Source organism: Apteryx rowi, unplaced genomic scaffold (assembly GCF_003343035.1).
Source record: "Apteryx rowi isolate R43461 unplaced genomic scaffold, aptRow1 scaffold_56, whole genome shotgun sequence".
Classification (NCBI taxonomy): Eukaryota; Metazoa; Chordata; class Aves; order Apterygiformes; family Apterygidae; genus Apteryx; species Apteryx rowi.
This window is the reverse complement of record NW_020450827.1, coordinates 1,319,238-1,330,881: the sequence shown is the minus strand read 5'-3', so window position 1 is coordinate 1,330,881 and position 11,644 is coordinate 1,319,238. Positions and strand designations below refer to the sequence as shown.

The 11,644-nt window shown below is 39.7% G+C and overlaps 1 protein-coding gene across 7 annotated transcripts in view; it reads right to left on the bottom strand.

Annotated features, from left to right (window-relative positions):
* The window catches only part of DOCK5 (dedicator of cytokinesis 5), an 89,761-nt gene that overhangs the window by 4,632 nt on the left and 73,485 nt on the right, over positions 1–11,644 (bottom strand). For 5 of the 7 annotated variants that reach the window (XR_003256044.1, XR_003256040.1, XR_003256041.1 and 2 more), the window contains 7 exons: positions 9,549–9,632; positions 8,581–8,718; positions 8,297–8,463; positions 7,284–7,461; positions 4,621–4,759; positions 2,925–3,040; positions 518–981 (listed from right to left, as the gene is read on the bottom strand). Coding sequence is in view for 2 of the 7 variants with exons in the window: in XM_026081768.1 (XP_025937553.1) it covers positions 880–981; positions 2,925–3,040; positions 4,621–4,759; positions 7,284–7,461; positions 8,297–8,463; positions 8,581–8,718; positions 9,549–9,632 (924 nt within the window). In the remaining 5 variants the exon portion in view is untranslated. Of the gene's footprint in view, positions 1–7; positions 982–2,924; positions 3,041–4,620; positions 4,760–6,884; positions 7,020–7,283; positions 7,462–8,296; positions 8,464–8,580; positions 8,719–9,548; positions 9,633–11,644 lie in introns of those variants that run through there. The other 2 variants (XM_026081768.1, XM_026081769.1) reach the window with 2 other exon arrangements.

The following is an 11,644-nucleotide window of genomic DNA, read 5'->3' as shown; positions in this document are numbered from 1 at the left end:
CTATTAAAAAAAAAACACAAAGATGACACATGGTACCATGTCCCAGATGTGTACAGAAGCCAAGCAGGTAACAATTCAGGGAAGAATATCAACTGCTTTGCAAGTGTTAAAACCAGAATCAGCAGTGAAATTATGACAAAGTACTGGTGAACCTAAACTCTCAGGAGTCAGCAACTACCACTACTGGAGCAGAGATGTTGTAAGGCAGAATTGTCTGTCTTCACCTTAAATACATAGGATCACTAGCAAAAAAGAGACTTACTCTGCTAACAAGGCTCAGGTCTCTGCCTGCAATCAAGAATCTTAGGAGACTGCACATCATATGCTGGCACCTGACATTTCAAGACCTGATATTTTACAACTAGGAAGGGCTGCAATCTGTTTCACTTCATGAGAATCAGGGTTTCGCTACACTTTCAGGGGCAGGAGGAGGGATCAGTGCATTAGAGCAACTGTATGGCTGTAATAAACCTATGTGAAAATACCATAGGAAGCATATCATAATGGTGTGGCTTACCTTAGTTCAAACGCTGAAGAAAAATCACTACTGTGACAGATTTACACTAGGAATGAGCTGATGAAATTGCATTGGAGAAAAACCCCAGGACAGACAAGACTAGGAAAGACAGCAATTTTAGTAGTGTGACTTCTCCCCCCCATGTGATTAGTGTCTCAGTACTGGGAAGGTCAATCAGAGGTTGTGAATACAGTTCCAATAGCAGCTTCTTTTGGTATTTCCCAGGAAAAACTCCAAGGGAAGTGAACGGAATAGGAGGAGAGATTACTAGTCTTTAGTGTTGGAGAACCCAGCATGTCAGTAAAAGGAGAGCAGCCATTTCACTCCAGGCATTTGCTGTTTTGCAAGCCAAGTGACTATCTTCACTGCAATCCTTGCTCTGAAGAGAGGACACTGGATTTTCTGGTTTTGGGGGGTGGAGGGGGAGGTTTGGCTTCACGTCTGCTGGGCAGTGGTGGGGCAACCTGAGAAAATAAAACGAAAATACACAGAAAAATAAACCATGACCAGGCAGTTAAGGCACTCTTCTTTCCTAAGCAGAAGAAATCCAAAAGGTCTTACACTTGACGTTTCTTTCAGGACTAAATCCTCGAATTCAACCTCTCAGTACTACATGCAATCAATAAGGGGACAAACACACACATCCCCAGGAGATAACAGAAGCAGATATGCTTCAGCTGCTAGAATGGAAGTCTGGGATTCTTTCTGCTTCTGATCTGCAGTCTGACTGAATCAAAGTCTTTTGCTCCTCTGTCCCATCTTTTGTTTTTTAATAAAATGGAAATAAACCCATTTTCCCTCAGCATTTTAAGGTTCAACTATTTTTATCTTGATGGCATGATTTTCTAGCGAGTTGCATCAAGTAAGGGCCAAAAGGATGTAAAATGTTACCAAATCAGAATGCTGCAACTAACTCCACATCCTTCATGCCCAAGACAGGGGCTTGTAGGGTGTTCCTTGTTCTTGAAGGAAACTGCATTAGTGGGTTCTCCCAAGTTTTCCCTTTGCCTGCTTCAAGAGGCATCTTGTAAACAAACGATATGTGAAAGGTCAGGTGAACAAGAGGCTTGTGTGGCTTACAGCTTGCTTAGCCTATAACTTAAAACTGCCAAGATTCAGGGACTATTTTAACTAAGGAAGGAAGTCAACTCAAAAAAGAGTGCCCAAACCCTTCAGAAAATACTTTTACAATCTCTCTTTATAGCCCAAAGAGTTCGTTCAATTTGGCTGCAAGCCAAGCTCAATATTGTGAGCCAGAGCATGTTAGTAATTAGTTTTCTTACAAGACTCGAGGGAAGGAATATCTTTATTAATCCTCTTGAACCAGCGACTCCCACAGCATTCCTAGAGCTGGCATATTTTGTGCAGTCACACCACCTACAGTCACTATACCGCCCCTTTTCAGAAGCTCAGTCAATTCTGACCAGGTGAAGGTTCGCGTAGAAAAATCTCCCATTTATTCCATGTTTCAGGGCTTTATGCAGGTGTTATCTCTATCAAAAGTAAACAGTCAACTGTTTTGGTGCTTTCCAGTGCTGCCAGAGGTAACATCTTTAGCATCTTTTGGACTGGATGTAAAGTCTGACCATTCTTTGAATTCACTATTTTTGGTCAAGTTCCAGTTCAGCTTATTATGCTAAGTCCCCTTTGCAAATTTGACTGGGGAAGATAACCATCCTTTTCACAGTTCCAAAAGTACGCTTTCTGCTGCTGTGCACTAGTAAGCAATTACAGCTTCATACCATAAACATCCGCACTTCAGGGGCAGAGAAAATGATTCTGACACATAACCAGGGTACCTGCATGTTAAGAACTGCGAACCATTTGGAATCCTGTAAGAGACACTCTAGTGATACAGCATAAAAAAGCAGCTATACAATGGTCCTAGAAGGCAACTGACTTCATGAAACTGAGAAAAAGACTGTGGCTAAGATGGTGATATAATACAGGTTATCTGTTTTAAATGACTGATGCTATGCACTCTTCAAAAAATCAGACTCATCTGACCTGAGGACTCAAAATTGGAGACAGTCCTTTAACGCTTTTGAAAATGTGGGAATTCTTCTTCCTTCTTCTTTTCTCAGTAACACATTACTGTGATATTCTACATGTTGATCATGGTTTTTAAAGTCTTCAATCATTGTGCGTTTTTGGTTTTCTATATATTTTAATCAGAGAGTTTGCCTAACCAAGGACAACACAACCCTTTCACTTGAAAAAGGGACTGCACTTGACAGCCTTCTCTAAGTGAAAAGCTTCTTATTCTTTCGTGGTTTCAGGGAGTGAACCAGTAAAATGATTAGACAAATTTCAAGTAGCACCACCCTAGAAGCAGCTTGGAAAATTCCACCAGTGCCTCTCTCTCAAAAGTTGGTTTCCAAAAAAATGTCAGATCTCATTTCCTTACCTCTACAGAATTCCTTGAGTTGCTATTCTCATAGGGTTTGCTTTTGGGCGGAGGTGGGGGTGGTATGCTCTGGAAGCTAGCAGTTACCAATCCATCAGCTTGCAGTGAGGGAAAACCTAGAAGCAACAACAGAAAAAGGTAGTTAAGGCAGAGAAGGCTGAAGAGGAGTGGGAAATGGGATTGACCACATGTAATTTTAAGGGAGAATCATTTAATATTTTGCACTTTAAGTCTGCTAACAGATCTGTTTTAGTAGCTAAACTTAAATGGATATGTCAAAGCAGAATCACAGTTGTATCTCCCTTAAGTTCAGAATACCCAGAAGAGTTCTATCTCCATAAAATGAATCTAAGCTTATGTGAAAAATGTATGCCTGAGAGAACAGAAAATTGAATCCATTATCACATCTGGAATGTTCAAGGGATTTTCCTTTCAGCCCAGGCCTCAAACTGAATATTCACTTTGATTTTAACTCTGGTTGATGGGGTAAATAACTATCCAAACTTCAGAAGAATTCCTGGGGAGCTGTCCTGCTACTAATAGCAATTAAACCCACTTGCTAAGTGAAAGAGTGAAGTTTCAGATTCCTTTCACAGATCTTTTTCACATACTGCTCCTGTATTTCTTTGTATTTCTTTCCCCCTCCCCCCCTTAATTTTTTTTTTTAATTCTCTCATACCAGTTTTATGCTAGTTTATTTCATTATCTACAGTTGACTTGTTCTGAATTTACATCCATGTAAGAGGAAAGAGTCAGATTCTACATATGAACTTCTGTCCCTTTAAAAAAAAAAAAGAGAGAGCAGTAGAGTGAGACAGTAGAGTGAGAAATAAAACAGCAAGAATAGCAAGGAAGTCTTCAGTGGTGACACTGTTGTTGCATTTTTACCTTGCACATATATTTGCATGTTGCATCAGAGTTAACTACAGAGCCTACTGGATAAGCAAGGAAGGTATTCAGCAAATTATTTGTTTTGCTAATTCTTCAAGATAAATTCTTTCTCTTTCAGGCGTACCAGCTCTTATTAGCTGAATTTCCAGCAGCATAGGAATGTCTCCTCCTAAAACATTTTGCCACATGATGGAGCTGGTAGTTATTCATTAATGAACATGAAAGCCTTCAAAGCTTGCCCAGAAAATTTAGCCAGACTTGTTCTGAAACAAAACCAAGATGCTGAATTGAGGCAATTCCCCTTCTATTCAGTAAATTCACAGAGGTATTCCTCATTTATGGTAGCTGAGATTAGAAACTGGTTTTACAAACAGAACACATGCTGTTGGGCCATCTGACTTGATTTCCAGAGCAACAGGTTTTTAAAAACGTCTACATCATTTACACGATGCTCACCCTGAGATTTAATATTCCTTCCCACAAGTCAATACAGAAAAAAAGCAAGACAGAAATTGAAACAGATAAAGTGTTATCTGAAGTTCATCTGATTTTCTAATTTCGAGAAGTGGTATGTAATTCACAAGTATGATATCAGCCCCTTTGATAACACTTCCAAGTAATGTTACATGACAAAAATTTCTACAAAAGCATTAACAGCCTGGGGTTGCTTTCAGTAAACTACTTCAAAGTAGTTCTTTCCTTCATCCCCAACTTCTCAAAGTGAGGTTACCTCAGCAAATGGTGATTCCTACTATCACAGATACTGCCCTGAAGGATGTGCCAATTACTGGGCTACAGAACTTACTGCGGGTTCTTGGGGTTTTGGGAGTGATGGGTGGTGGGCTGAGTGGCGTTGATTGCTGGAATGAAGAACTCTGAAGCAAAGTCAGTCTGTTGTCTCCTAATTGAAGACTCTTTGGCCTCTGCACTTTTCCTGACATGCTCTGGTTGAAAAACAGAGTAAACAAAACCTTTAGAAGTCAGCAAGGTTGCTGCACACGTATCAGATAACCGGACCTGTCAGAAAGGCATCAACATGCTCCAGAAGAGCCATGTACAAGAAAGAAAGGTGCATTCAGGTGAAACAAAGTGCAACCACAGAACTGGCTGAGCCATGTCAAAAGGCATAAACAGTGCTATGACACATCCAGTTTTCTGTGGGACCTTACTAACAAGGTAGCAACAGCAATCTGCTTTTAATGACCTCAGTCTATTAACTAAGAAGGGAAGAGGTCAGAGAAGGAGGTGAGGCTAGAAAATGGTTTTACTTGACTAGCAAAAAAAGTCTGTCAAATGGGCATAATGACACACATTTTACCCTGCTGAGATACCATGGGGTACTGCTGTTAGTCATCCTGACAGTGCAGTCATCGTCCATGGGACATTTGTACAGAGGTCCTCATATAGACAACCTGCCATAAATTTGCTTGGTCTTAACTGTCTGTAGTGATGGATGGTGCTTTGGCCAGCTTGATGTGATGTGGAGACTGCAGTATTCAGCTTCCCTTCAATCAACAAATTTTCTTCCTATTAGTTATACATGTCAGTAATTTAACAGCCATCAGTAGCTTTATTCACAGTCTAAATTCCACCTCAATCCCTGTGCCCAGGGTTCCCTACTGGCAGGACATGCCTAAAGATTTGGAGGTAGCCAAAAGGAAGTACTAGCCAAAGAGACAGAGGTAGAATTTAGGCCATCTGAATATGGTCCCAAGAGTCCACTATATGAAATATTTTGGTCCATTTAAATATTACTTTATTGCTTTACAGAGAAGGTTGTCATGCTCGCATGCTCGCATATGTAATTGAAGTCAATGGGCTCTTTTAGACATTAATGCTCTATCTCCATCATTGAGCAATGGAGTATTTCTCACAGCACAGAAGGGACAACACATTGGTATACAATGAATATAAAACATATAAATACCAAAGCTGTTGGACATACAGCAAGCCTTCGGTTCCCTCTGGCTTTCTAGCTCCCAAGCAACTTAGTCAAGAGCTGCATATTAGCCTGCCTAACTTCTGTGCTGCACCATACAGCTACAGAACAGACCAGCTATAAAAAACAGTTTTCTGTGTGCTTCACAATGTTCTTCAGCATGAACATAACCCTTAACTGCTCATATGCTTCAGTAAGCTGATCACACATGCAATTTGCCCTTAGAGATATTGGGGGAGAAAGAGGGCAGGAGTTCTGTTTTGCATCTCTCAGCTCTCTGCAATGCAAATCTCAGACAAGTCTTACTGCCCTAGGAAACTGGTTGATACAAGTGGGCTTTCTTCCAGATCTTTTTCTACTAGTTTTACTTAATAAAGTGATCAGCAGCTGACATCACAGTTTGTGGGTTAAACCCATTTAATTCAACAGCAGCACTTCAAAGGCAGAGGGCCAGGCATCCTGAATCATTAATATTTACAACCTGAGACTCTCTTCTTGGGTGGAAAGCCTGTCAATATCAAATGGATTCTAGAGCCACAGTTCCCCTCTTTAGAAATATTCTGCAGCCTCCAAGTGCTGGCAGCGTCACTCAGATTTGATGAGAATTCCTGAATCTACAGCAATGTAACCCGTTCCTGCCAGATTCAGCTCTGAGAGCTGGGGAGGGAAAGGAAAGAACTGTTAATTATTTAAACAGAGTATGTTAGGTCAAATAAGTATTACTGAGCCACCAGCTTAAATACTCCGATGCCTAATTCTCAGGTACTCTGACAGTGTAATGTAGTCTTAGCATAAGTCAGGATAATACTCCAAGGTCATACAATTCTGCTTCTGAGCTGAAACTTATCTATACATATTAGGTGATTACCGGGACCCCACTGTCAACCTGAATGCTTAACAGTCTCCAATATATTCCTTGTTACAACACTGTCAGGGTGGAGAGTCTTTTATTCCTCTTTTGCAAATGATTTGCTCAAAGAGTAAATACTCATGCAGGCGGTTTGTAGCAGAGTACAAACTTAGACAATGAGTTTTTCAAAGTCCAGGCTGGTGACCTAACTACCAGACTATCCTTTTTCAATTCCCAGATCTCTCAAACTGATCTTCACCTTGTAGTACATTTGATTCGTGCAGTGATGCTGACTGATAGCAGCTGAGCATCTGGCTTGCCAGCTGGATTTTGAGTGGGCTAGCAATATCTACTTGCTCCAACACAAGCAGAACAATTCTGCGTGGTGCTGAGTGTATTGCATAGTCTTCAACTCCTGTAAGAAAGGAGGGTACTGAGTACCTAGATGAAACATCAGTGCCTCATGTTTCAAATCTGTACTTTAAGTCAAACTGCAGTTCAGTCTGTGACACAAGTTTTCCAAATAAAAAAAGCAAGCAATTACTCAGATGACCAATGCTTTTGGTATTTGAACCCCTCCCAGTATTTAATGAAGTTCCCAATGGCAAGCATGCCTGAAAGCAAAGGAAACACTAAAATCTCCTGCTGTGGATTTTATTATTATTACTATTATTTTTACCATTTTGGAAGTCAGTTCGGTTTCTGGCTCCTTCTCTACAAGACCCTGAGACTTGCTAGTACTCCTGTCCTTCCGCTTGACTTTGTTAATCCAGTTATCAACATCATCTTTTATGGGCAGTTCCTCAGCTCTGGAAGCTGTTGATGTTCTTCTCTCCAAAAGAGGCTCCAGAATAGATCTGCAGCCCACACCGAAAAAGTGAAAAAACAAGAAACATTAGTCCAGTCAAGTCATTTCACGTATTATCTGTGAAAAGGATGTGATCTTTTATTGTGTGTAAGAGGTTATTGTGGAAAACTTTAATTAGGACATAGGAATTCTCAGCAAAATTTCTGCTCTTAAGTTACTCAAGCAATTTTGAGTATTATGGCTTATGTACAGGACAAAGCGTGACCTACTTGCAGAGGGAGTAAGATCAGCATTTTATGCTGATCTGTGCCACTCAGTCTGCTGTGTTACCTTGAACAAGTCATCTAGACTCCCCGGCAATAACAGATATAAAGTAGATGCAAAGAAGTAACAGCAGGAAGATGTATGGAAGCTCCTTTTAATACCATGTAAGCAGCTGCAAACAAGGGGGTGGAACTAGTACCATATGGCTATACATCTCTTTGCAGACCACACTGAACTAAATCACATGACAGTAATCTTACTCCTCTGTTTTCCAGGATCCCAGGGGAATAGAAATAGCATACATCTGAAATACACTGCCTACATCCTTTCTCGGTATTACATAAGGAATTGGGTCTCAAAAGGCAGAGAATTCTGGGTTTAATTCCCGGATCTATCTCTTTGTATGCTTCAAAATCCCTATCTGTAAAACAGAATAATTTGACCTCCATTTAAAGCTCTCTAAAGGCATAGGTATTATTATTTTTATGGAACAATTCTTCATTTTAAAAGTGACTAATTATATTGAGAAGCCTCATCTTTCGAGAATACCATAAAATAACCCACTGTGGCAAAAGCATATCCCCACTCCTGTAAATCACGTTTAAAAGCTGACTACTAACCCGTCTGAACCTGGTCTGGAAGAAGTGCTGTCAGATGATGTGGAAGATGTAGAGATCACAGAAGAGGCCACAGATGTCACAGAGAGCCGTCTCAGTGTGGAAGACATGATGTAGGGCAACACAACAGAGCCTGACCTGCTCTGTTTCCTTTCGGTGAGGGAGGGACGCTGCAGACAAACACACTTATGATAAATCAGGTAACGCTAACTTACAAGCTGGAAGAGGAGAGGAGTATCTGAGTGTGTTCTTTTAAGGCAAAATACTAGACAACAAGATATGTTTACCAAAGTTATTACACCATATTGCTTCTCCACCTTCCTCTTCAGCTCTTTGAAGCAGGCAGTCAGTCTCTCGTGTAGAGGCTTCAGCTGTTCAGTCAGCTTCTCACCATGGATCCTAATCCCTTCTGCCAACAACGGCATCTGAAAGCAGCAGCAAAACTTTTGCTCTGAAAGGACCCATAAGCTCTCCTGCTGCAGGAGAGAATTTTCTACACCTATTAACACATCTCAGACGCAATTAATGGATTTAAAGTCAATGTGTTTTAAGTTTGCAGAGGAGAAAAGCAGTCATACAGTACTGAAGCTCAGTTACTGACTCATAACTTGTGCACTACAGTAACTTGACTATCTGAACTCTGTATGTGTACTACAAAGAAATATGAGCTCTTTCCCCACCCATACCTATGTGTCCTCCTTCCTGATACAGATTCTATATTCTGCTTTGGTATACACGGCATGTAAAATGTTAGAACATCACTCCCTTGGCCTGCAAAGCAATGAGATTGTGAAGTAGCTTCAACTTGCCTCTGTTGTATGGAAAGGTACAAAAACTGGTAAATAATTTGCATGGATGGAATTTGCATTACAAAAACAGGACAAATTTTCACTGCTATGCAGGTGAAAATAGACAACTTTAATGGTCAGAGCGACAAAATATTAGGTCTGATGATTTCATAGGAAAGGTAATAGATACTTTGTTAGATTCATAAGGAAAAAAAAAAGAAAAATCTATGCCACACTGGCAAATATTCCAGAGTAACAGTTCGGAGCAACGCAAGGTAAGTGGAATATTCTAGACCACAATTTTACAACAGACAGTTCTCCTTTAAAAAAAAAAAAAAAATCCTGTACGCATACCAAGACTTGTTCTTATAGTATTTATCTACAGTCTCTCCTCCAAAACAATAATGCTGGAAAAACAGAAACATCTGCACTAACACACATCTTTCCCATCTTTCACAACATGATACCTGTAAAGCAATTAATTCCTTAAGCAGTTCAACTTTATCTTGGTCTTCAGGATGTTCTTCAAGATACTTTTCTGTGAAAAAGGCCTGAAAGTAAAGAAAAGAGAAGATGATATCAGAGACTGATACTTTCACAGCTAGCTTTGAGTAAGAGACAAAGATCCCTGCACTTAAAGAGCAATTCATTGCTCTTATTCCTCATAACAAGATTGTTTTTAGTTTCTCCTTGTCATAAAGCTGAAGGAGAAAGTGAAGAACCATGATTATTTGTCGAAAACAGAAAAAAAGACTTCTCTTTTGTGTAAAAAAATAAATAAATAAAATAAAATTACTATTTTTTCTTTGAATCACTGATACATGAAAAACTGCAGTTACTTCATCAGAAGGGTTTTTTTTTTTTTTTTCAATTCCAATTCCATTCTCATAAAATAGTATTGATTTGAATAATCAAGGTTACATGGTTACATTACTTGTCATTCAAATGTGAGTACCAGAACCAGTCTCAGGGTTCTCATTTAAGAAGTCCCTTTCACTTTTAGGATTCTATAACCTACAGTACACAACTACATGCAAACAACCTAACCTCAGCTGCAGAAAGGTGAACCGGCCATCTCTTGCCTGCGATTTCTTTCAGCACTATGATTCAAAACCTTCCATACAACATTTTGCATGGGGCTTGTTATGAAGAGTTAGTAGAACTAAGACTGTGTTGAGATTTTGACTCGTATTTTTGGTTCAGTGAAGTACCTGTACTCTACACTTCTGTGTGTATTTACCTTTAATCAATAGACTCATGTATGGGCTTAAAGTTGAACAAATGCATGTACACTTTTCTGGACTGAAGCCTTAAAACTGTGCCAATTCGCACTACGTGCTATAGAGCATTGCCTTGAAATGTAGCATAACTCCCAGTCAGAGTAATTTAATTTTTCTTTTCCTAGATAAAATACTTAAAAATTTTTCCTTCAGTTATAAAACGCGTCTCTGACCTATTTCAGCCTGTGCAAACGTTTTTTAGTTCTGCATTCCATTAGCTGGACGGTATGCACAAGTGTTTATAGGCCTACTGGTATGATTCTGAAACAGGCTAATGTCAAGAGGAGGTTAGCCTGTGAAAGGACTGCTGGGTAGGTCCCAATGGATTTTTCTTGAAAGTGTTTAATTATTGCAAGAAGAAAGCCCATGTTAAAAATGCAGACTTTGGCTTCTGGCTACAATGAAACAATTAAAACTCAAGATTCTGGTCGCCCACAAAAGCCAAGTGTTCTCTGCTGATCTTTAGCTGAAATAGGAAAATATGAACCAGAAATGAGTATTTCCAGATGTGGTTACAGATACTTTGCATTTCCTAGTTTTAACTGCTTTCCCACTTTTGTAATTCTAAACTTTATGTCAACTTTAATTCATAAAATGAGAGTATTTAGGGCCAAATTCACCCCAGTGAAGTATGCAGCTCCTCTGGAATGAGGAGAGTTATACCCTAGACAAATCAGACCCTCTCCCATTTAACTTTTGTACTTCATTTCATGTGACTGCAACACATCTGAAAAAAATTAAACATATTTTAACATCATCAATTCAATACATGGAAATAAGCAATATATTTCATGCTGGGGTACCATACTTAGATACCGGGAATAAACAGCTTAAGTTAAACATCATAACTGAAGAAGAACATACACCATGCCAACAACTGAACAAACCTGGGCGGTGAAGGCTGCTTTTATTCTGAAATATATGCCCTTTGTTGCAACACTACAAAGACAGAATATCAGCTGGAAAGAAAAATCCTTATCTGCTTTATCATTCTATATTAATACAATAGAGAAACATAAGCCCTTTTGCTTCCATTTCTGGTACTTGCACAGTCCACTGGGATAACGATGCACCTCACAATGCCTCCACGAGGCAGGGCCATGTTTTCACCATTGTAAAGACCAGAAAATGAGGCCCAAAAGAGGTGGATCACTCCTTAATTCTACAGCAGTGCACAGCTCTGAAACTAAACACAAGATGTGGGGGGTTTCCACATTCCAGTTTAGTGGAAATCTCTCATCCTTGTTCTTTTCTCTCCATCTTTGAGTTTTGAACAGATGCAG